This window comes from Saccopteryx leptura, chromosome 10 (genome assembly GCF_036850995.1).
Source record: "Saccopteryx leptura isolate mSacLep1 chromosome 10, mSacLep1_pri_phased_curated, whole genome shotgun sequence".
NCBI lineage: Eukaryota > Metazoa > Chordata > Mammalia > Chiroptera > Emballonuridae > Saccopteryx > Saccopteryx leptura.
This window is the reverse complement of record NC_089512.1, coordinates 4,633,592-4,654,738: the sequence shown is the minus strand read 5'-3', so window position 1 is coordinate 4,654,738 and position 21,147 is coordinate 4,633,592. Positions and strand designations below refer to the sequence as shown.

General features: G+C 44.5%; 1 protein-coding gene across 1 annotated transcript in view; it reads right to left on the bottom strand.

The window, feature by feature from the left end:
• Nucleotides 1-21,147, bottom strand: part of ARL8B (ADP ribosylation factor like GTPase 8B) — a 49,232-nt gene that overhangs the window by 10,145 nt on the left and 17,940 nt on the right. The window contains exons 2-3 of the mRNA XM_066350988.1: nucleotides 4,099-4,179; nucleotides 2,329-2,402 (exon numbers count right to left, since the gene is read on the bottom strand). Coding sequence (XP_066207085.1) covers nucleotides 2,329-2,402; nucleotides 4,099-4,179 — 155 coding nt within the window. The remainder of the gene's footprint in view (nucleotides 1-2,328; nucleotides 2,403-4,098; nucleotides 4,180-21,147) is intronic.

Here is a 21,147-nt window from a genome sequence, read left to right as displayed (position 1 = left end):
TTCCCGGCCAGGGCACACAGGAGAAGCGCCCATTTGCTTCTCCACCCCTCCGCCGCACTTTCCTCTCTGTCTCTCTCTTCCCCTCCCGCAGCCAAGGCTCCATTGGAGCAAAGATGGCCCGGGCGCTGGGGATGGCTCTGTGGCCTCTGCCCTAGGCGCTAGAGTGGCTCTGGTCGCAATATGGCGACGCCCAGGATGGGCAGAGCATCGCCCCCTGGTGGGCAGAGCGTCGCCCCATGGTGGGCGTGCCGGGTGGATCCTGGTCGGGCGCATGCGGGAGTCTGTCTGACTGTCTCTCCCCCGTTTCCAGCTTCAGAAAAATGAAAAAAAAAAAAAAAAAAAAAAGTAAAAAAAAAAAAAAAAAAAAAGAAAGTTGTCCCAATATGCCAAGGTTGTGGGTTCAATCCCCAGTCAGGACACGTACAAGAAACAACCAATAAATGCATAAATAAGTGGAACAACAAATCGATGTCTCTCTCTCTCAAAACAATCAATAAATAAAAATTTGATTGCCCTAGTTGGTTGGCTCAGTGGTAGAAAGTTGGCTCGGTGTGTGAAAGTCCCAGGTTTGATTCCTGGCCAGGGCACACAGAAGCGCCCATTTGCTTCTCCATCCTTCTCTCTCTCCTTTCTCTCTATCTAGCTCTTCCTCTCCTGCAGCCAAGGCTCCATTGGAGCAAAGTTGGCCTGGGGCACTGAGGATGGCTCTGCCTCAGGCGCTAGAATGGCTACGGCCACAACGGAGCAACGCCCCAGATGGGCAGAGTATTGCCCCCTGGTGGGCATGCCGGGTGGAAATTCCGGACAGCGCATGTGGGGAGCCTGTCTCTCTGCCTCCGTTTCCAGCTTCAGAAAAATACAAAAAAAAAAAAAAAAATTGATTTACACTACTGAAACTGTTCATCAAAATGATGCCCTAGATAAAGAAAAGCTTGGCACCCCAAAATACTTTTATTTTATTTTATTTTTTTTCAAATTTATTTTTTTTTAAATTTTATTTATTCATTTTTAGAGAGGAGAGAGACAGAGAGGGAGAGAGAGGAGAGAGAGAGAGAAGGGGGGAGGAGCTGGAAACATCAACTACCATATGCGCCTTGACCAGGCAAGCCCAGGGTTTTGAACTGGCGACTTCGGCATTTCCAGGTCGACGCTTTATCCACTGCGCCACCACAGGTCAGGCCACCCCAAAATACTTTTAAATAGACCATTCTTAGGAGCTAATACACAATAATAACACATTTATATCACTTAGCTCAGAGCTGCATAAACAAAAAACATAAATAAAACTCTCATTCTATGATTAAATATAAAGTTTCATGTTAACAAATTTCACTAAGACAACATCTAAGACTTACTGCCAAAAATAAAAAATGAGCCTTTGGCAGTAAAACAATTCTTTTCTTTGAAACTTAAATTGACTTTTTACTTATTAGTATTTTTTTATTTTAAAAAATTTTTTTAGTGAGAGAAAGAGACAGGGACAGACCGGAAGGGAGAGAGATGAGAAGCATCAATTCTTTGTTGTGGCTCCTTAGTTGTTCATTGATTTCTTCTCAAATATGCTTTAACGGGGGGGGGGGGGGGGGGGGGGGGGGGCTCCAGCCAAGCCAGTGACTCCCCTTGCTCAACCCAGTGACTTTCAGTTTTAAGCAAGTGTCCAAGGGGTCATGTCTATGATCCTATGCTCAAGCTGGTGACCACGAACTCGGGGTTTCAAACCTGGGTCCTCAGCATCCCAGGCGAATGCTCTATCTGCCTGGTCATGCTAAATTGATTTTTTTTTTTTTAGATTTTATTTATTCATTTTAGAGAGAGGAGAGAGAGAGAAAGGGGGGGAGGAACAGAAAGCATCAACTCCCATATGTGTCTTTTTTTTTTTTCCACAGAGACAGAGAGAGAGTCAGAGAGAGGGATAGATAGGGACAGACAGACAGGAACACAGAGAGATGAGAAGCATCAATCATCAGTTTTTCACTGGGACACCTTAGTTGTTCATTGATTGCTTTCTCATATGTGCCTTGACTGTGGGGCTACAGCAGACCGAGTAAACCCTTGCTTGAGCCAGCGACCTTGGGTCCAAGCTGGTGAGCTTTGCTCAAGCCAGATGAGCCCGCGCCAAGTTGGTGACCTCAGGGTCTCAAACCTGGGTCCTCTGCATCCCAGTCCAACACTCTATCCACTGCGCCACCACCTGGTCAGGCCCCCTATGTGTCTTGACCAGGCAAGCCCAGGGGTTTGAACCGGTGTCCTCAGTGTTCCAGATCGACACTTTATCCACTGTGCCACACCACAGGTCAGGCTAAAGTGACATTTTAAGAAAGCACTTACACGATGGCATTGACACCTCTGCAGTACCGCTCCCACATGCTCCGGAACCGGGGCTGCCCTCCTATGTCCCAGATCTGCAATCAAGACAGACCCTCTCAACAGCCAGTTAAAGTAACATGCATAAGGAGAAAGATCAGGTAGATAGGACCATTTTCACAATGAGCCAAACTGCTCCTGAAAAAATTAAGCTCAAACAAGCTCTTAATCTGAAAGTTCCTGGGGCCACTTCTAAACTTTAAGTTAATATTTAATATGGTTATACTAAATCGAGTAAGTTCAGCTTGAGTGAAGATTCGATCAGTTTCTGTGTAATACTATTCTTTGCCTGTTTACCAGTACATCTCCAATATTGAAAACACAGTCCATCCTCTCACACCAGCAGGGAATACGTTCCAAGCCCCTCTGAGTGGACGCCTGGAGACGCAGACAGTGCTGAACCCTACACACCGAATGTACATACTTATGATAAAATGTAACTTATAAGTTAGACACAGTAAGAGATGAACAAGAATAACTGGTAACAAAAAAGAAAAATTATAACAATTCTAAGTGACCAAAGGGTGGGTGGCGGATACAGCATGGATATGCCAGACAAAGGGATAATTCACGCCCGGGTGGGACAGAGTGGGAGGGGGCACAAGACTTTATCAGCTAGCGCACAACCTGGAGCTTACGACTGTTGACTTCCGGTATTCTCCATTTACTATTTTGGACTGCGGGTGACTGAGGGGAGTGAGACAGCAGATAAGGGCGTCTACGCTCTGTACCTTTAACGTAACACCTGGACTGTCCAGAAGCTGGCAGCATCGGACTGGAGTGCCAGGACAGAAAACGGGTCACTTAGAATTTATTAAAATTGTCTGACTAAATATCTACATTAATGCCTAATCATTTAAAATTATTCTGTAACAACACAGCCAACATTCCCACCTATGTGTACGTATGTAAAATTATTTTACTCATATGAAAGCCAGTAATTTCATTATTACGTCTACTGTTCCAGATGATGGGCCACATAAATTCTAAGTCATGGTATTTATCTTCAAAACGCTTCCAATTTAGATACACACAGGCACTGGTAACATGTATAAAGAGACATACACATGAGAAGTTAGGCGCTTCATTAGATGGACTACATGAAGAATCTAGTCAACAGTGTCTGTGAGCCCTAAGAACTGGGTGACATGGCTGGAAGGCCCCGGCCACTGAAGTCAACTCCCACGACTACCGAACTGAACCGAGCCCCAAAAAACAAAACCAAAATACAGCCCCTAATAAACAGTCCAACAGGTGACGATTCAAACTCATTCTAAAACGAAATTACGTTATTAGTACCCCCCCCCCCCCCCCGCTTTGTAGTTTAAATTTTAAGGCTCAGTGGTAAAGAAAGGGAAAGCTGGCTTACCACATTCGTTCCACAGATATAGTGAACCACTATTATAAACAATGAATCATTTTTCAATATAAAATTTATTCATGAAATAATGTAATACCACATTTCAAATACTCTGAAGATGAGGTTTTTATTCCTAGGACCATCTGAATCTCAAATAATCACCTGCGCCAACCCATATGCTAAGTTTTCTATGGGGACTTACCATTCAACTCTTATAACTGGAGGAAGAAGAAACACAAGTGTTCACACTCTTTTGGAACAGGCCATCCATTAGTTAAGAACTGCAGATACTCATGTAAAAATCCAGCGCACAGAAAAGCTTGTAGCTGTGTGCGCTAGCCCTTTAAATCGCGTGTGGTGAGAAGATGACGTACCTTTATTGTGACGTTCCCTTTGGTCACTTTCCTCATGTTGAAGCCCACCGTGGGGATCATGTCCTCACTGAACTGGCCTGACTGGAGGGAAGAGAACATAGGAAGTGAGGATCATCAGCACCTGTCGAGCACCCACCCCACTCTGTGCCCTCGCAGCGAACAGCCCGTTCTGTATGGTGGCGACCACCCGCCTTCAGAAAACAGTCCTTAAGCCACAGCTCTTGAAGAGGTCGGATTCTGTTCACAGAAAGACATATTCTCCCATTAAAGAAAGATATTTCTGAAACTAAGGAAATCTTTTGCACATTACCTTAAGTATAAAAAGGATATATGTACATCATAATTATATATCATATAAAAATTAATCCCCCCACCTACACATACATTTTCACAAAGCAGAAGAAAATTTGAAGGAAAACTCCAAAGCTTTCCATTATTAGCATTTAAATTATTTCGACAATCACTGTTAAGATTTTCTGCTGAATAGTTTGAGTTTGCCTTTTTTTTTTTTAAGTGAGAAGAAGGGAGATAGTGAGACAGACTCCCCCATGCGCCCCAACTGGGATCCATCCGAAAATCCCTATCTGGGGCCAATGCCTGAACCAATCAAGCCACTGGCTGCGGGAGGGAAGAGGGAGAGAAGGGGGAGCGGGGTGGGGGGGTAGAGGGGGGGGTAGAGGTGTGGGGGGGTAGAGGGGGGGAGGGGGAGAGAAGCAGAGGGAATTGAACCTGGGACATCCAAATGCTGGGCCAACACTCTATCCATTGGGCAAACCGGCAGGACCATGACTTTATCTTTTAATAAGACATAAAATGTTTGTCATAAAGAAGGTCATCCCTTTATGTAACAATTTTTGTTCTCCTGTTAGTCCATTACCTTCCTGTCATAAGAGTAAAATGAAGGCCCTGGCTGGTTGGCTCAGCGGTAGAGCGTCGGCCTGGCGTGCGGGGGACCCGGGTTCGATTCCCGGCCAGGGCACATGGGAGAAGCGCCCATTTGCTTCTCCACTCCCCCCTCCTTCCTCTCTGTCTCTCTCTTCCCCTCCCGCAGCCAAGGCTCCATTGGAGCAAAGATGGCCCGGGCGCTGGGGATGGCTCCTTGGCCTCTGCCCCAGGCGCTAGAGTGGCTCTGGTCGCGGCAGAGCAACGCCCTGGAGGGGCAGAGCATTGCCCCCTGGTGGGCAGAGCTTCGCCCCTGGTGGGCGTGCCGGGTGGATCCCGGTCGGGCGCATGTGGGAATCTGACTGTCTCTCCCCGTTTCCAGCTTCAGAAAAATACAAAGAAAAAAAAAAAAAGAGTAAAATGAAGTATTTTCTAATAGTATTTGTATGACTTTTTCAAATTTATTTATTTATTAATTTTTAAGATTTTATTTATTCATTTTAGACAGAGGGTAGAGAGAGAGAGAGAAGGGGGGAGGAGCAGGAAGCATCAACTCCCATATGTGCCTTGACCAGGCAAGCCCAGGGATCGAACCAGTGACCTCAGCATTCCAGGTCGATGCTTTATCCACTGCGCCACCACAGGTCAGGCAACTTTTTCAAATTTAAAATGTCCATCTACCTCAAATTTTATAACAGAGTGTAAGATTTTTTTTTTTCAAATGAATCACCAATCATCATCTCCTCATTTAAAAACCCATACTTTCCCAACCAGTTTGAAGCGACACACCAAATTCCACAGAGGTAGTTCTATATCTGAGTTCTCAATTCTTTTCAGTTGCGTGTTTATTCCTAGATCAACCCTACATGAACTACCACAGCTCACACTGTATCGTTCTATGTAGCAGAACAGGAATTGGGAATGTGTGTGGAGCTGTCTTGGTTCCTCTCTCACTGTCCAAATAAACTCCAGAGATGACATTTAAGCACCATCGGTCTCTCCATCCAGGCACGTGGTTTGTCCACTCACACATTTTCATCTTTTATATCTTCCAGTGAAGTATCGTAATTCTTGTAACAGACCTTCCATATTTCTTGTCATATTCCTTATTTTGATTGCAATTGTGAAGTACACCCAATTAGACACAGTTAATACTGATTTTATATATTTCTATATTTTATTTACCGAATATTAACTAAGTCAACCTCTTACTTTTTAGGTAAAGTGTGGATGAAATATCTCAAGTAGGCACTGAGTAAATGAACAGGATTATTTTCGAGGCCCTAAGAGTGGTTGATGGATCTTCTGTGACCCCAGGCTAGGCATCCATGCATTTTCAAACTCTTTAAGTCCTGAGCACTGAATTCCAATTTCACAAATTAATTTCCTCTATATAACTCCAAAAGTTCTACCTTTCCCCCTACCCACCATTCAGTAGAATTTTGGCTAATTAAAATTTTTTTAACACAACTATAATCACTACTTTCATTTATATCAGACATTATAATTCTCAGAATTTCACATACGATTTATATGTGAAAACCTAGTCATATGAAAACTACATAAAAAATTAGTCACGATATAACAACAAAAAAATATAACCATGATTAAAAAATCGAGAAAAGTAACATCAAAGGCATGACCCACATAGGGAATAGTTAGAAAGCTGACTTCATTAAAATAAAAACTTCTGCTCTACAAAAGACACATCTAAAAAGGCATGTTACCAAAGTATACAAAGTAAACTCAACAGTAAGAAAGCAACCCAAGTAAACAAAGGAGCCAAAGACCTTCACAGAGAACTCAGCAGAGGACACACAGACGGCAAACAAGCCCACGAGAGGCTCCTCCACATCCCACACGGTCAGGGGAACGGCAATGAAAAGGAGGCAGCAATACACACCCAGCAGGGCCCCAAAGTCCAGTTCACGGACCCACGTGCTGGGGAGGACATGGAGCCCCAGGGTCTCTCCTTCATGCTGCCGGGGAGCAACGTGGACAGCCACTTTGGAGGACAGTCTAGTGGTTTCTTACAAAACCAAACACACCTGCACTGTGCAATCCAGCCACTGTGCCCCCGTGTTTACCCGAGGGAGCCGAACACTGCAGTCCACACAAAACCTGCACGTGGCTGTTCAGAGCAGCCTTCGTCACGGCTGCCCAAACTGCAGGCAGCCAAGATGTCCTCCAGTAAGTGAATGGGTCAAGTGCGGACAGAGAGACAACAGACTATTTTATTCAGCACTGAAAAGAAATGAGCTATCAAGCTATGGAGAGACAGGGAGGAAACTCAGATGCATATCTAAATAAAAGATCCAATCTGGAAAGACAGCGTGTGTATGATTCCAACAATTCGTCATTCTGAAAAAGGCAAAGCTCTGGAAACAGTGAGAAGATCACTGAGCGCCAGGGGTTTGGAGGGGCAGGAGGGGTGAACGGGCAGAGCAGAGGGGAGTTGTAGGCAGTATCACTCTGCACGAGGCCCGAGCGATGGATACAAGTCATTACACATTCATCTGCCCAAACCCACAGAACGTACAGCCCCAACAGTGAAGCCTATGACCTCGGGTGACAGTGCTGGGCCAGCGTACCACTCTGGGGTGGGACGCTGGTAATGGGGGCTCCGTGCAGGGGCTGTGCGTGTGCAGTCCCCTTAATTATGCTGCAAACCTAAAACTGTTCTAAATGTCTTAACAAAATGAAAACAAAAATGGGCAAAGGACTTGAATAGACATTTTCTAAAGGAAATATAAGCGTATGAAAAGACACTTACCATCACTAATCATTAGAGAAGTGCAAATCAAAACCAAAGAGCTACTACCTCATACCCATTAGAATGGCTATTATATGCATATAAAGAAATCCCTCAAAAAAAAACCCAAAACAAAATAAGAAATAATGAGGCTGTGGAGAAACTGGAACCCCGGTGCACTGTTGGCGAGGAAAACAGAATGGTGGTTCTTCAATTCCACTTCAGGGTGTGTCCCCAAAAGGACTGGAAGCAAGGACTCAGAGGGGTATCTGTTCACCCACGTCACAGCAGGGTTACTGAGCTGCAACCCAAGTGCCCATTGGCAGACGGACAGATAAACAGAACATGGTCTGTTCCTACAATGTAGTGTTACACAGCCTTAAAAACCTCATTCAGGCCCTGGCCGGTTGGTTCAGTGGTAGAGCGTTGGCCTGGCATGTGGATGTCCTGGGTTTGATTCCCTGTCAAGACACAGAGAAGCACCTATCTGCTTCTATAACCCCCCACTGCTTCTCTCTCTCTCTCTTCACCTTCCCTCCTGCAGCCATGGCTTGATTGGAGCAAGTTGGCCCCAGATGCTGAGGATGGTTCCACAGCCTCTGCCTCAGGCACTAAGAACAGCTTGGTTGCTGAGCAATGGAGCAGTGCCTCAGATAGGCAGAGCATCGCCCACTAGTGGGCTTGCCGGGTGGATCCCGGTTGGGGCACATGCGGGAGTCTGTCTCTGCCTCTCCTCCTCTCACTAAAAATAAATAAATAAAAAAGAAAATAATATAGTGGTGGCACAGTGAATAGAGCGTTGGACTGGGATGCGGAAGACCCAGGTACGAGACCCGAGGTCGCCAGCTTGAGCGTGGGCTCATCTGGTTTGAGCAAAGCTCACCAGCTTGGACCCAAGGTCGCTGGCTCGAGCAAGGGGTTAGTTACTCTGTCTGCTGAAGGCCCACGGTCAAGGCTCATATGAGAAAGCAATCAATGGTGTCGCAACAAAAAACTGATGATTGATGCTTCTCATCTCTCTGAGTTCCTGTCTGTCTGTCCCTATCTATGCCTTTCTCTCTGTCTCTGTAAAAATATAAATAAAAATAAAGTAAAAGTTAAAAAAAATAATATAAAAAACCCCCTCATTTATGCTACGACATGGATGAACTGAACCTGGAAGACATTATGCTGAGTGAAAGCAGCCAGTAACAAAAATATGAGTACTATATGATTTGACTTATAGGAGGAACCTTGAGTAGATAAATTCATAAGAATAGAATGGTGGCTGCCAAAAGCCAGGGAGGGTGAGGAACAGAAAGTTACTGCGTGGTGTGGCGGGTAGAGCATTTCCGTTCGGGAAGAGAAAGCTCTCTGGATGAAGAGTGGTGACGATTACACAGCAATGTGAATGTACTCACCACTACTGAACCAAACAATTAAAAATAGTTAAGATGGGAAATTTTATACATTTTGTATACTTTACCACAATAAGAAAAAAATGAGCATGATTTTTTTTTTTTTTTTTGAGAAAGGCAGGGGAGAGACAGGAACTGGGCTGCTCCAGCATGTGCCCTGACCGGGAAATCGAATCAGCAACCTCTGCACTCCAGGATGACACTCAGCCTATGGAGCTATGGGCCAGGGCTTTTTCATTTTATTTTTTTTAGAGACAGAGAGGAAGGGAGAGAGAGGGGAGGGGGAAGGAGGCACTCATTATTCCACTCAGTCCTGCGTTCACTGGCTGCTTCCCGTGTGTGCCTGACCAGGAATCGAACCTGCAAACTTGTCACTTCGGGATGACACTCTTAACCGACTGAGCTAACCAGCCAGAGCCGCAATGATCATTTTATAGATCAGGAAATAAATTCCCAAGATCACAAAGCTCAATGGTGGTTGATAATATTTTTCTTGAAGATTTCCACTGGAATTGTAAGTACAGGCTTTAGTTAATCTCTGAGGAGAGCTCTCTGTGAAATAATGCCTCATTTACTTGTTATCATTAGGAAATGTGTATTTTACATAGTGATGCACATTTTACATAGAAATGGCAGCTAAAGTTTTTAGGTACCAAAACTTTTAAACCAGCTTGCATTGAAAGCTTTCTAAAATGCAGTGCATAGGCCTGACCTGTGGTGGCGCAGTGGATAAAGCGTCGACCTGGAAATGCTGAGGTCGCCAGTTCGAAACCCTGGGCTTGCCTGGTCAAAGCACATATGGGAGTTGATGCTTCCTGCTCCTCCCCCCTTCTCTCTCCTTTCTAAAAAATAAAAAAATAAATAAAAATAAAATGCAGTGCAGAGTTGGCCACCTTCTCATACATAATCCGTGAAACATAATGTGTTCTCAGTGTTTCAGTTATTTTATCAATTGTAAAACAAGAAACCTTTAAGGGTCCTCCTGGCAGCAAAATGTTATACCTAGGAAGTGAGTGTCACCCAGAGCAGCACCCACACGAGCACGGTGCCGGGAGTGCAGGCACTGGGTGCCCTGGTTTCCTTCCATGTCCACTCTCCTCTCTTCTCCAGCCCTTCTCGCTGCTGGCAGGCGCCAACAGTGACCCCTACTGCGACTGCTCATCTGCAATGGCTGACCACTAGGTAATCGAGTCCTTGGTTTTTAATCCCAAAATGTCAAGTAGAGCAAAATATTCAATAAATATTTGTTAACTTTGATGCACAGATTTTGTGGTATAACTACTTTAAAGTCTTAGGGGCCTATTTCTTTCTTAGTGTCAACTCTTAATAGTCACTTTTCAAAGCTTGTGTTAAATGACCAAACTACTCAGTTGGCAGATAACGGAGAATTTATTTCAGTGCCTGTCAAAATGCCACTGAAGTAAGATTAGCAATTTGGAAAGAAACAGATGGGTAAAAATAGTAGTTAACTGTGCATCACTATATGTATTTGACTAAATTTAACAAGCACTTAACACCAAGCAGTGTTTTAAGCACTTAATAAGGTCACATTATTTTAAAGAACTGCATAGAGAAATAAAAACATGCTTTCATGTCTGTCTCCTTACCCAATAAGCCAAAGTCGCAGCGCAGTAGCCCTGGCACTTCTTTGATTGGGTAAAATAAATTTGAAGCAAAGTAAGATGGTAAAGAATACATTACCTGGAAGTCAGGGGATGGAGGTTATGCTACTTCCTAACAACATGCAAGTCATTTCACTTTGGAATTAAGCTGCCTTATCTAGAAGAGGGAACTGGAAGACTATCTTCCAAGGCACTCCTAGCTCTAACATTTGATAAGATGAATGTCTAGAACAGGAAAAAAATGTGCCTCTTTTCCCAAAATTCTTTAGTGTACCAAAGGCTACAAAGCAGACCTTGTCCCAAAAAGTTGTCTCAACTCCACAGTGCCGAGTTTAGCACTGCAGAGCTCAGAAACCTGGCAAACGGACCGGGGGAGGGAGCTGAGGAGGAGCCCAGGTAAAGGAACCCCAGGAAGGCAGGAGGCAGCGAGCCAGGATCGGGAGAGGACCAGAGCGGTGAGGCCGGGGGCGGCGTCCACTCTGTAAGCAGGCAGACCCAGCAAGCACTGGACCGCGCCCGGCTGACAGCGTGAACAGGCAACGCACAGGCAGGCGTCCCAGCGCCTTGACGTAAGAGTCCAAACGAATTCGAGTTGCACCACTGCTCTTTTAAATGGACAAGTGCAGAAAGCAAGCTGTTAACACGGGAAAAGAAACTTCACTTTGCTTCATCTGTCCATTTGCAGTAAGTCTCACCCAATCCAATCCAATTGAAAAATGGAAAATGCCCATTTTGACCAATGGGTCAGCTCTTCCTCTGAGAATTGTTTTTAAGGCTTTGGTTATCAAGCTACTTTAGAAAGACAATGAAAGACAGCACAACAAAAGGCTCAGACTAATTTCTGTTTGGCCAAAAGAAACTCCTTTCACATGCTAAGCAGAGTGTTTTTTGTTTTTTAAAAAACAACCCAAACTAGGACTCAACTGTTTCACTGCCAAACTTCACACATTTAACAAGTGAAAAGATAGGGCCGAAATGTGAAATTACTATCGCCAATATTGTTTTTCAGTAGCATTATGATGCCTTTAATATTGTTCTCCACTATGTGGAATTTCTGGTAATATTACTTTTATATTCCAGATACGTTAGTAAGAAAAAACAACAACGACCAGTTCTGTTTTTGCTGGTGAAGCACTTAAACAAAAGGTAAGCAGGTGCTAGATCTCGGGGAAATTCTGAGGAGAGGGTATTTCCAGGCGCTCCAGTGTCTCCCCACAAACCACCCGGTAGGGGAGGAGAAACGCTTCCTGATACGATGCCGCCGGGAGCTGCAGGTCACTGGGGACATCTCCTTCCTTACATGTCCATTCTCCTCTTCTCCAGTCCTCACTGCTGGCAGGTGCCAACAGTGACCCCTACAGCACCCCAGTATCAAATGCACACCAGCAGGAGGCTCAGGGGACGTTACAGCCTACAGAAGTGATACCATATGGACATGTACAGACGGTATGTCACTGAAAATGCATAAATTGAATCTAATCATGAGGAAACATCAGATAAACCCAAAACGAGGATCATTCTATTAAAAAAAAAGGGGGGGGGAGTACCTGACCAGGAGGTGGCGCAGTGGATAGAGTGTCAGACTGGGACGCAAAGGACCCAGGTTCGAAACCCCGAGGTCGTTGGCTTGAGTGGGCTCATCTGGTTTGAGCATGACTCACTGGCTTGAGCCCAAGGTCGCTGGCAACGGGTCACTCGCTCTGCAGTGCGCCCCTCCCCACCCCGGGTCAAGGCACACGAGAAAGCAATCAATGAACAACTAAGGTGTTGCAACAAAGAACTGATGATTCTCATCTCTTTCCCTTCCTGTCTGTCTGTCCCTATCTGACCCCCTTCCGTCTCTGTCACAAAAAGGGGGGGTATTTTCCAAAAAGACAAAGAAAGGGTACAGATATGGTTTAGAGCAGAGGGGCTAAAAAGACGTGATAACTAACAATGCTACACATGCCATTATTGGGTGAACTGACAAAGGAATAGACAAAATCTGATATTATTACCATTTTCTAATGTTATACAGTCAGTCACTATACCAGTCAAGCAAAAAGATATCCCTACAGAAAATACCAGTTTAAGTGTCTGGGAATAAAGGGTCATGGTGCACCCATCCTGTGTAAGGTCACATACGAGGTATGTGAACGACAAAGCAAACGGGGTAAATAAAATGTTAGCACAAGTGTGATCCCGGTAAAGGGTATATGATGTTCTTTGCAATGCTTTTAATCCTGCGACTCTTCTATAAATTTTAAATCATTTCTAATATGTCATTTTAAATGATGACTTTTTAAAGGGGCCATAATCCAACATCACCTTAGCCGAGATCAGTGGTTTTCAACTGCCAGTCCATGGACTGGTACCAGTAATCTTCACATAATATCAAGGTGGTTAACTCTTTCATGGACCAGCACCAAGTTTCTGGTGGGCCGGCGGTTAGAAAGTGCTGGCCTGTATTACACAGAAGGCATCTAGAATTAAATACACCAGCCAGGCCAGCGCCACCACCTACTACCATCATAACAGTGAAATTCATGCGTACAAACAATCACAAGGAATTCCAACAAACAGTCCAAGAACAAGTCCTTGCTAATCTTGTTCTGTCCCTGGACGCATTGTTGACCGGCAATTTTACACAGAGGTTATCTCATGTCACCGGCTATTTTTTGTAACTGAGTATGAAAGTGAAACAATCTAAATAAACTTCAGTATACTTTATTTATACATAATGAATTTAAATGAAACTTTGTGCATATCTGCTACATATTATATTTTATACATATTTCAAAATCACTCGGACAATCAGATAGTGTCTGCATATAATTCACTGAAAAGTCGACCTGGAAATGCTGAGGTCGCCAGTTCAAAACCCTGGGCTTGCCTGGTCAAGGCACATATGGGAGTTGATGATTCCAGCTCCTCCCCCCTGTCTCTCTCTGTTTCTCTCTCCTCTCTCTCTCCCTCTCTTTCTCTATCTTTTCTAAAATGAATAAATAAAATAAAAAAAAAATAAATAATTCACTGAAAAGTTCTTCACCTTCACGATCCATCGTGGTTGAAACTTTTATAATGCTATAACTGCGATAAAAACCTAAATATCAAGAAAAGCCACTTTTTTTTTTTAATAATAAAGTGAACATGACTGAACACAACGAAGAAAGATCTCACAATATCCTTGATATGTGTGTTCACGCTGCGAGCTCCAGGTTAGACGGCGACACTGTGATTGTGTTTGCTTACCGGCACCTTCAATGTGTGGTCTCACGCCTGGAGGAGTGGGAAGAAAGGGAGTCCACACGAGAATATAGAACAGTGTGCGGTCTTTCCAACTTCGACCCTGAGGGCGAAGAGTCACAAATACAATAATCCTATGTTACCCTGAGTTTCAGAAACTGAAACAGCTAATGCAAGTGCAAACAAGAGTTAACTACATTGCTGGGGCATGAAAACGCGGTAACTTGTGAGTGGTCCACAATTAATATTCTAAAAGAATACAGGGGTCCTTGGGTTATGACAATTTCTTTTTTTTTTAATTATTATTATTTTTTTATTTTTCTGAAGCTGGAAACGGGGAGGCAGTCAGACAGACTCCCGCATGCGCCCGACCAGGATTCACCTGGCACGCCCACCAGGGGGGGATGCTCTGCCCATCCGGGGCATCGCTCTGTCGCGACCAGAGCCACTCTAGCGCCTGGGGCAGAGGCCAAGGAGCCATCCCCAGCGCTCGGGCCATCTTTTTGCTCCAATGGAGCCTCGGCTGCGGGAGGGGAAGAGAGAGACAGTGAGGAAGGGGGGGGGGAGAAGCAGATGGGCGCTTCTCCTGTGTGCCCTGGCCGGAAATTGAACCCGGGACTCCTGCACGCCAGGCTGACGCTCTACCACTGAGCCAACCGGCCAGGGCCGACAATTTCAACATACAACGTTTTGAGTTTATGACTCTCACTCCCATAAAAACTTTAAAAACTTGAGATGTGTTTCACCTTACACATCACTGTACTTATGGACTGCGTGGCAAACTAGTTTGGCTGCAGAGGCGGAAGAAAACGCAGTACTGTGTACAGTACAGGGTCCTTTTCCTGTGGCTTAGTTATGTTTCTATAGACTATGATTTTACAGCTGTGTTAGGATAGGTAAGTGACTTAGGCTAGGGTGTGTTTTGACTTACAGCAAAATTCGGGTTACGTCACTTCTGTAGGAACGGAGGGAACTGTGTTGTAACCCGAGGACCCCCGTACTAACTTTCAGCCTGACCTGTGGTGGTGCAGTGGATAAAGTGTCGACCTGAAATGCTGAGGCCCCCAGCTCGGGACGCCAAGCTTGCCCAGTCAAGGCACATATGAAAAACAGCTACTACGAGTTGATGCTTCCTGCACCTCCCCACCCTTTCTCTCTCTCTCTTTCTCTCTCCTCTCTCCAAAATCAGTAAGTAAAATCTGCAAAAAAAATGCTAAATTTCAAATGTCTCCTAATAGAAATATGCGTTTTGTAGTTTGGGCATAGGAAGAAAGCCTTCCTTTCCCTCACACGACCACTCCCTTACATCATTAGGCCCTCAGGACAATGAGGTTCTGGTCAGGATCAAATACTGTCATCTCAGGAAAGAAGCCTCAGGTCTGCTGACTCCAGAGACAGTCTGGCACCAGGCCTCAGCCGTCTCAGCTCCAGGCCCAGAAAAGCAGAGAACACCAGGTGAGGCGATACCATGGCCGACATCAGGCCCAGACTGGCTGATCAGACGGCCCCTCACCCCAGAGTGGTCTCAGTGGGGACCACGACCCTGACTCCCTTAGTCACCACGAACAGTGATTTCCCCCTGTATAACCCACCCCCTGGAAGCCATCGGGAACTGGGTCTTTAAGCATTAGTTCACCTGTGACTCTGGGTGTGGGCCACTTGCTCAAGTAATAAACCCTTACTTTCTTTGCTGCAAACTGCTGTTCATGTCTTATTGGGCTTTAATGTGTGCAGGAAAATGAACCCCCTCAGTCCAGTAAAAACTAGAGTACTATTTCCTTTTTAAAAAATACAAAATAAAATTTTTTTTATGTGAGAGAAAGGGAGATAGTGAGGCAGACTCCTGCATGTGCACCAACCGGGATCCACCTGGGGTAATGCTTGAGTACCGAGCCATTTTCAGTGTCTGAGGCCACAGCTCAGACCAACCTAGCTATCCTCAGTGCCCAGGGCCATGCTGGAATCAAGCCACTGGCTGCGGGAGGGGAAGAGGGAGAGAAACGAGAGAGGGAAGGAGAGAGAAAGATAGTTGCTTCTCCTGTGTGTGCCCTGACCAGGAATCGAACCCGGGGCCTCCATATGCTGGAGTGACGCTCTATCCACTAAGCCACCGGCCAAGGCCATTAGTATTTCAAGGATCATATAATGTTCATTTTCTGCCAATTTTAGAACACTTCGAACAATCTTTCCTTAAATAATTCTCAAAAGAAAATGATTTGTTTAATTTTATGTTCAAATCTGCACTTTTAACTACAGACAAAATTCCTTCCCACAAAAAGTCAGTTTAAAAGCAAATGTTAAAAGATTCATTTGGGCAATGAAATCTTATTAATCAAAGAAAACATCTCTCAAAAGTCCAGTGGTTTGTATGGGGAGGAAGGGATTCTCCTCAGTACTTACTATACAGAAGTAAGTAACATGAAAAAGTGTCTAATTTCAGGTTCCCGCTCCTGCCTCCTTGCAGCTGCTTCTCCCAAGTGCCTGAGTTCACTTTCTCCATCGCCTGGAGTGTTTGCCCCCGCCCTCTGCTTCTCTTCCTTCTTGAGCCTCAAATGCTACTGCCCACAGGGGTTTCTGTTCCCGCACAGCAGGCCTTTAGTAAACACGGCATTCCTTTCATCTAGGAGGAAAAAGACCCACTCCAACACCTAAGCTGGACTGTTTAACTCTTAATTGCTGGCCTGTCCTCAGGAGGCCCTCAAGCATGGCCGCCCTGCTCTCAAGAGAGGCTCTTAATTAACCCTTTGAGTAGTGAGTGTTTTTCATGCTTGCTGACCCCTGGAAGTGAGTTTTTTTTTAAATGAAATTAGTTCCAGTTACAATTTTATTAACTTAAAATGATGTTTGTTTGATAATCAATTTATGGAAACAAGAAGAAAATACTAATTAAAATTAGTTCCTTTACTGTTCCAGCTCAAAGTTTAAAGACGTACATGCACGTCCAGATCGTACTCTGGACGGGCAGGAGGCACGAGGCCGCACATGAACGTTCGTACTACTCAGAGGGTTAATCTACTTCCGGGCTGACGAACACTCCTGAACGTCACGGACCAACAAAGCAGTTCTCTAGGTTTTAGTGTTAAAACTGCTAGGGTTTTTTTGTTTTGTCTTTTTTGTTGTCTTAAATTTTTTTTTTTTTTTTTTAAGATTTTTATTTATTCATTATAGAGGAGAGAGAGAGAGAGAGAAGGGGGGAGGAGCAGGAAGCATCAACTCCCATATGTGCCTTGACCAGGCAAGCCCAGGGTTTTGAACCGGCAACCTCAGCATTTCCAGGTTGACACTTTATCCACTGTGCCACCACAGGTCAGGCCTGTTGTCTTAAATTTATAGTAATTTGACAAGGAATCAGGTTTATTTTGGGGGAGTGGGCAGTGGACAGTTTCCTTTTCAAGCTGCTGGTTTTATTTATACTGTCAGGATATACAACACCCCAAGCAGTAGTAGAAACATGGACTTTAATAGTTATTTTTGGGTTGGCAACATTAATAGTGAAAGACTCATTATGTTTTCTTTGACATTAGGCTATGAAAACTGAATGTAACCGAAAAAAATTCTCTAGATAGAACTTTTTATAAAATATAAAGCATAATGGCAAAGGTAACTCTTTACTAATTAAATGCTTGACTGTCATTCTATATATAATTCAATTCATTTGTAGCAACTAATGAATCCCAACTGCCTGCTAATACCCATAGGGTTGCTTTGCAGCCACCTCCTTTGCATAGACAGCTCCTGAGGATTAAATATTCTCAAGCCCACAATTCCAATTAGGACCAAAAACTCTCACTCCCGCTAACCTCTATTCCTGAAGAAAATTCACTTCAAGCAGTCTCTAATGACTCTGTTCTGTGCTCGCTACACCTTTCATTACCAACTCTCATTAATGATTTTACTAATTCTACAACCAAAGAATCTGAGGGAAAATTCAGCTTGCTTGTCTGGGAAACCATGTGCTAGGGCGCACCCTAGTCAGCGGCTCAGGGGCTGCATATCACACACGGGGCAGCACCTTTGCCGATATTCAGAACTTGAGAGGAGGCAAGAGCAACGTAAAGATGAGCCTCCCACATCCGTGCTGGAGCCCCAGCAAATGCGCCCGTGCTACCTTGGGATGCGAAGGACCCAGGTTCGAGACTCCGAGGTTGCCAGCTTGGTGTGGGCTCATCTGGTTTGAGCAAAACTCCCCAGCTTGGACCCAAGGTCGCTGGCTTGAGCAAGGGGTTACTCGGTCTGCTGAAGGTCTGTGGTCAAGGCACATATCAGAAAGCAATCAATGAACAACTAAGGTGTTGCAACGAAAAACTGATGATTGATGCTTCTCATCTCTCTGTGTTCCTGTCTGTCTGTCCCTATCTATCCCTCTCTCTGTCTCTGTAAAAAATAAATAAAGTTATAAGAATAAACTATTTTGCATACTCACAACTGTAAACCTACCTTTGCCCCACCCATATGGTCAATGACTTTAGGACAAAGAACCAAGAATATAAAACGGGGGAAAGGACAGACTTCTTTAATAAAAGGTGTTGGGCCTGACCAGGCGGTGGCACAGTGGTTGGAGTGTTGAATTGGGATGTGGAAGGACCCAGGTTCGAGACCCCGAGGTCGCCAGCTTGAGCACGGGCTCATCTGGCTTAAGCAAAAAGCTCACCAGCTTGGACCCAAGGTCGCTGGCTCCAGCAAGGAGTTACTCAGTCTGCTGAAAGCCCCCGGTCACGGCACATATGAGAAAGCAATCAATGAACAACTAAGGTGTTGCAACGAAAAACTGATGATTGATGCTTCTCATCTCTCTCCATTCCTGTCTGTCTGTCCCTATCTATCCCTCTTTCTGACTCTCTCTCTGTCCCTATAAAAAACAAAAAAAACCCCCAAACCAAAAAAACCCAAACAAACAAAGAAAGAAAGCAATCAATGAACAATTAAGGTGTCACAATGCGCAACGAAAAACTGATTGATGCTTCTCATCTCTCCATTCCTGTCTGTCTATCCCTCTCTCTGTCTCTGAAAATGGCAGAAAATACTTGAAATCATATACAGCGGTACCTTGACACACGAGTTTAATTTGTTTCATGGCTGAGCTCGTGACTCAATTTACTCGTGTATCAAATCGAATTTCCCCATTTAAATTAATGGGAATGCAATTAATCCGTTCCGGCCCCCAAAAACCACATGAATTTTTTGTTTTATATGCTCTTTAAATTTTATTTATTTATTTATTTATTTATTTACTGTATTTTTCTGAAGCTGGAAACGGGGAGAGACAGACTCCTGCATGCGCCCCACTGGGATCCACCCAGCACGCCCACCAGGGGCGATGCTCTGCCCACCAGGGGGCGATGCTTTGCCCCTCCGGGGCATCACTCTGTTGCAACCAGAGCCACTCTAGCGCCTGGGGCAGAGGCCAAGGAGCCATCCCCAGCGCCCGGGCCATCTTTGCTCCAATGGAGCCTCAGCTGCAGGAGGGGAAGAGAGAGACAGAGAGGAAAGAGAGGGGGAGGGGTGGAGAAGCAGATGGGTGCTTCTTCTGTGTGCCCTGGCCGGGAATCGAACCCGGGACTTCTACACGCTAGGCCAACGCTCTACCACTGAGCCAACCGGCCAGGGCCTTATATGCTTTTAAATAAGAAAATGTACTTTATAAATAACAAATACACACATATATATACATAATAAGAGAGAATGTAAAGAAGTAAACTGGTTTATGAAGTGTATTTACCTTCAGGGTCAGGTGAAGATGCTGGTGGAGGGGGAGGAGATGGCAGAGATTTTCATTTCGTGCCCTATCACTTAGCATAACTTACTCTCTACAAACTTAATGCTACATTTAATTGCAAAATTAAACTTACCCACTATGTATGATATGTAACTTTATCGCTAAACTTAATTGCTATTTTTTTGTGTGTGTGTGTGTGTGTTTTTACAGAGACAGAGAGAGTCAGAGAGAGGAATAGACAGGGACAGACAGACAGGAATGGAGAGATGAGAAGCATCAATCATTAGCTTTTTGTTGCGCGTTGCAACACCTTAGTTGTTCATTGATTGCTTTCTCATATGTGCCTTGACCGCAGGTCTTCAGCAGACTGAGTAACCCCTTGCTCGAGCCAGCGACTTTGTGTTGAAGCTGGTGAGCTTTTGCTCAAACCAAATGAGCCTGCGCTCAAGCTGGTGACCTTGGGGTCTTAAACCTGGGTCCTCTGCATCCCAGTCCGATGCTCTATCCACTGCGCCACCACCTGGTCAGGCTTAATTGTTATTTTTTTGCTTTCCTTAATCATCATTGTATGGCTTCCTTCTCCTTCCCTTTCTCTTTCTCTGCTTTTCAAAACTTTTTGGTGCAAAAACCCCTCCTCCAGCAATATTAGTATATATAACCATGGCCCTTCCCAAGCAGGAAGGTAATTAGCAATTTCACAGACAGCTGCCCAGCACCATTTTTAACAATAAAAGTGAGCAAACTCAGAAAATATAAACTTTACAAACTCATTTGCCCAACAATCATCATTTTCTTCACTGACTTTTGGCTTTCACTTAGAGGCTGTTTCAACAAAAACCTTTCCATGGAACTGTTGCTTCCTCCCTTTCAGAACGTTCTGCAGGCCATCTAGTGGACGGTGGCGGAAGTTCGTGATTCAAATATCCACTTGTGACTTAGAGCAAAAAATCCCACCAGTGACGGCTCGTCTCTCAAATTGCTCGTGATTTCAAGAGCTCATGTGTCAAGGTATCACTGTATCTGATATGGAGCCAGTATCCAAAATATACAAAGAACTCATACAACCTAATAGTTCAATAGCAAATAAAATGTAATTAAGAAAAGGTCAGAGGATCTAAATAGACATTTTCCCAAAGAAGACATACAGATAGATAGCCAACAGGTACACGAAAACATGCTCAACTTCACTAGTTACTCAGGAAATGAAAATCAAACCACAGTGAAATATCACCCCACACCTGTTAAAATGGCTATTGTCAAAAGAAAAGAAATAACAAGTGTTGGCGGAGACATGGAGAAAAGAAACCTTTGTGCACTGTTGGTGGGGATGTAGATTGGTACAGCCACTATGGGAAACAGTACAGAAGTTCCTCAAAAACTTAAAAATGGAACTATCGTGTGATCCTGCAATTCCACTTCTGGGTATTTATATGAAGAAATCCAAAACATTAATGC